Source organism: Monopterus albus, unplaced genomic scaffold (genome assembly GCF_001952655.1).
Source record: "Monopterus albus unplaced genomic scaffold, M_albus_1.0 scaffold609.1, whole genome shotgun sequence".
NCBI lineage: Eukaryota > Metazoa > Chordata > Actinopteri > Synbranchiformes > Synbranchidae > Monopterus > Monopterus albus.
In genome coordinates, this window is record NW_018128489.1 from 48,706 (window position 1) to 51,854 (window position 3,149).

Sequence of the window (3,149 nt, forward strand, 5' to 3'; positions counted from 1 at the left end):
TGAAACACCCCTCCCCTCATTTTCCCTTTTTTTAATTCACCAAAATTGTTTGTTAGCTCTTCATTGAGCTGTGGAGGAATGGGTGAAGATAGCTGAGGTTAGTAGGGGAGCATTTTGGTTTTTGCTAAATAGTTTTTTAAAATATTTAACTTGGAACAATCATGTTTTTATACAAGAAACATATACATCTCTGCTTCAAATAAACACTAGCACCTACTGCTCTTGTACAATACAGTGTGATGTTACATGTTAATTATAACAAACAGAGGGTTTTAACACTTGCTAGAAAAGTCTGGCAAATCAGTGCAAACCAAATTCAGTATATAATTCTATGCTGTATGATATATTGGGTTACTTAATGTAATCCCTGGTTCTCCGATAACAGGGTGAAGTGTTCCACTATGGGGAACCACCTTGGGTGTGACCAACTACTGATGCTCCAGTGGCACCACATCTGTCTGGGACAGACAGGTCAAGCCATGCTCGGGGCTCTGCCCACCCCTGCTACTAGAATGCTTTCATACCGTGATGTGCAAGGTGGAAAGTGTTGGTGTAACACTTCATTCTGTTGTCAAAGAACCATGGATTACATTAAGTAACTCAATGTTTGATTTCTAACATTGCTCTGTTTTTCACTATGGGAGATATAGCCCACTCCAGGAGTGTGTAAGTCCTCCCGAAGCTGCAGAAAATAGATATTACCTGGGCATGATGCTTAAGCAGGCTCTGACCCATCTGTCCCCAGAACAGCATGGGCCAGTGATGGCCATGTGACATCTAACCTGTAAAAACACACAAATGTGTGCAGCGTAGCCCAGCTTGCTGGATTAGTGGAATATTCTTTTTCCTCACCTGGTGAAAAAAGTGGCAGAGTGTAGATCCGATCTGCTGTGGCAGCACTACAAATATGGCCACAGACCAGTTTTGTTTTGCTGCTGCCAGGTTTCTGTCCCTCATCGTGTCACTTAATGTTACCCCCACATGGGGGGCAAACATACACAGAAAGAATATTTATCTCATCAAGAGAGAAATGGTCGGATCAAGTGTTTACATGGCTAATACTGTCCTACTGAACAGATAGTCAAAGGCTTGCAACACCTCTTTTTTTCTGATCAGGCCAGACTGGGCCATTCCTTTCCAGTTGATGTGGTTACATGATGCATATTTATGCTAACTGGGCAGTTATTTTTCTTTATTACTTTTATTCAAATTATTAGTGGAATATTAGAGTTCATGGAAAGGCAGCTAATGAAAGAGAATCTGAACACATTCTATGGCTTTTGCTGAATAAATGCTATTAATTGTGTCAGAATAATAAAAACCACACTACTGGTATGTGGAACTGATACAGTTGTGTTCTTTGTTCTGTGTGTCAGCACATGCAGTCAGAAAGATGCAACTTCACTTTCTACAATACAACAGTGGACGAAGTGCTTAAGATGTTCAGCTCTGTTCCAGTTGTACAATCCAGTCCAGACCGCTGCAGGACTTGTGCTGTGGTGGGAAATTCTGGTAATCTGAAAGGATCACACTATGGACCTCTGATAGATTTTCATGATATTGTAATAAGGTAAACAGTCACACTTCAGTGACATCCCTGATCCCTATCTCATCTTAGTAAAAAACATTATAAGCACCTTTAAAAAACTCAGTGTCAACATATTGGCACTGAGACAGCTTTTGAGAAAAAATCCTCTGTAGTTTCACTAAAGTCAAATACAGTAGTATCCTCTAAATATCAGAATCCCTCTGCCACATATTAAGGATTTCAATGTAATATCAGCCACCATTTGTGTATTTATTACATGATATTAAACATGTATCTCCCTGTACTATTTAGAATGAACCGTGCCCCGATCAAAGGCTATGAAAAAGATGTTGGGACTAAAACAACTTATCATGCGATGTATCCAGAGAGCGCTATTTCGCTGGACAACTCCACTCGTCTTGTGTTTTTTCCATTCAAAATAAATGATTTTCTGTGGCTTCTCAAGAGGTTTAGTTCAGGGTAGGTGTGCAACACTATTCTCAGTGTCTTTACCTCTTAACTTTCAAAAATGCCATACTCTTGTATACATGTCCACTGTGTTTCAAATCATATAAAATGAAGGCTTTATTGGAGTCCTGTTCCAGCTCAAATGTGACACTGCCTGTCATCTACAGACCGATAAGTAGCTGAAACATAAAATGTCAATATCAGCACATTCATCAAATACTTACAAGTTCCCTGTGGTGTCTCATATTGATGCTCAAGGGTGCCTTTGGCGTCCATATAAAATGCACATGGTTTTATATAAAGAACAGCATTAACTCACGCACATCAGTATGAGATACAGTAACAAAGGTACTTCAAAAAACATCATCAAAAGCACCTATCCTTTACACACAGGCTCTATCTGGTAAGGTTTAGGATGAAGGTTTAGGTTAAGATTGTGATTTGGTACTTGCTGATTTATATAAAGCCCAACATCACACAGCAGAGTTGAACTTCTCTCCCCTGTGGGAAAGTCGACAATTTGTCTGACCCGCCCATCCTATCACCATAAAGCTTGCCACCATAAATGCATGACTAGCACCAACAAACATTAACTTTAAACTTACAGTGATAGATCATCTAGCCACCTGTGGTCAGTGTAATAATCTGAGAACAAAACAGCAGCTTATCACTATGTGGAGAGTGCACCAAAAATATCAAATTACATACAAACATAAAGTACAAAACAGGAAGTAGGCCCTGCCTCAGCTGTGTGGTTTGAGACTCAACATGCTCCAGTGGTAACTCAGTTCACATCAACAGCAAAAAACTTTGGTCTTGTCAAGAGAACCATCTGCTAGGGCTTTGAAGCTGAACTTGTTATTCAAAAGACCCTTTTCTTTATCCATTTCTGCTGCTGCATCACTTCCTGATTTCCTAAAATACAATGCGGGCTGAAGGTCATAATCACAGAATGTGCGTATGTTTAAAAAACTTGTTCAAGTTTTTTGTTAAAAAATTAATGCTTGGTAATCAGTTCATTAATTGCCAAATGTGAAAATGTAACAATGAATGTTTCCTCCAACAGGGATAAAAATCCTGGGAAGTCACAGATAGCTAACAAGGATCTGGTGAGTATTAAAATAATTTTGCAGAAAAATGACAGATATATACA

At 39.2% G+C, this 3,149-nt stretch overlaps 1 protein-coding gene across 2 annotated transcripts in view; it reads left to right on the top strand.

Moving 5' to 3' along the window:
- Positions 1–1,173: 1,173 nt before the first annotated feature.
- The window catches only part of LOC109953295 (CMP-N-acetylneuraminate-beta-galactosamide-alpha-2,3-sialyltransferase 2-like), a 4,217-nt gene continuing 2,241 nt past the window's right edge, over positions 1,174–3,149 (top strand). For both annotated transcript variants that reach the window (XM_020588740.1, XM_020588739.1), the window contains exons 1-3: positions 1,174–1,570; positions 1,841–2,008; positions 3,063–3,105. In XM_020588740.1, the coding sequence (XP_020444396.1) occupies positions 1,380–1,570; positions 1,841–2,008; positions 3,063–3,105 (402 nt within the window). In that variant the 5' untranslated portion in view covers positions 1,174–1,379. The remainder of the gene's footprint in view (positions 1,571–1,840; positions 2,009–3,062; positions 3,106–3,149) is intronic.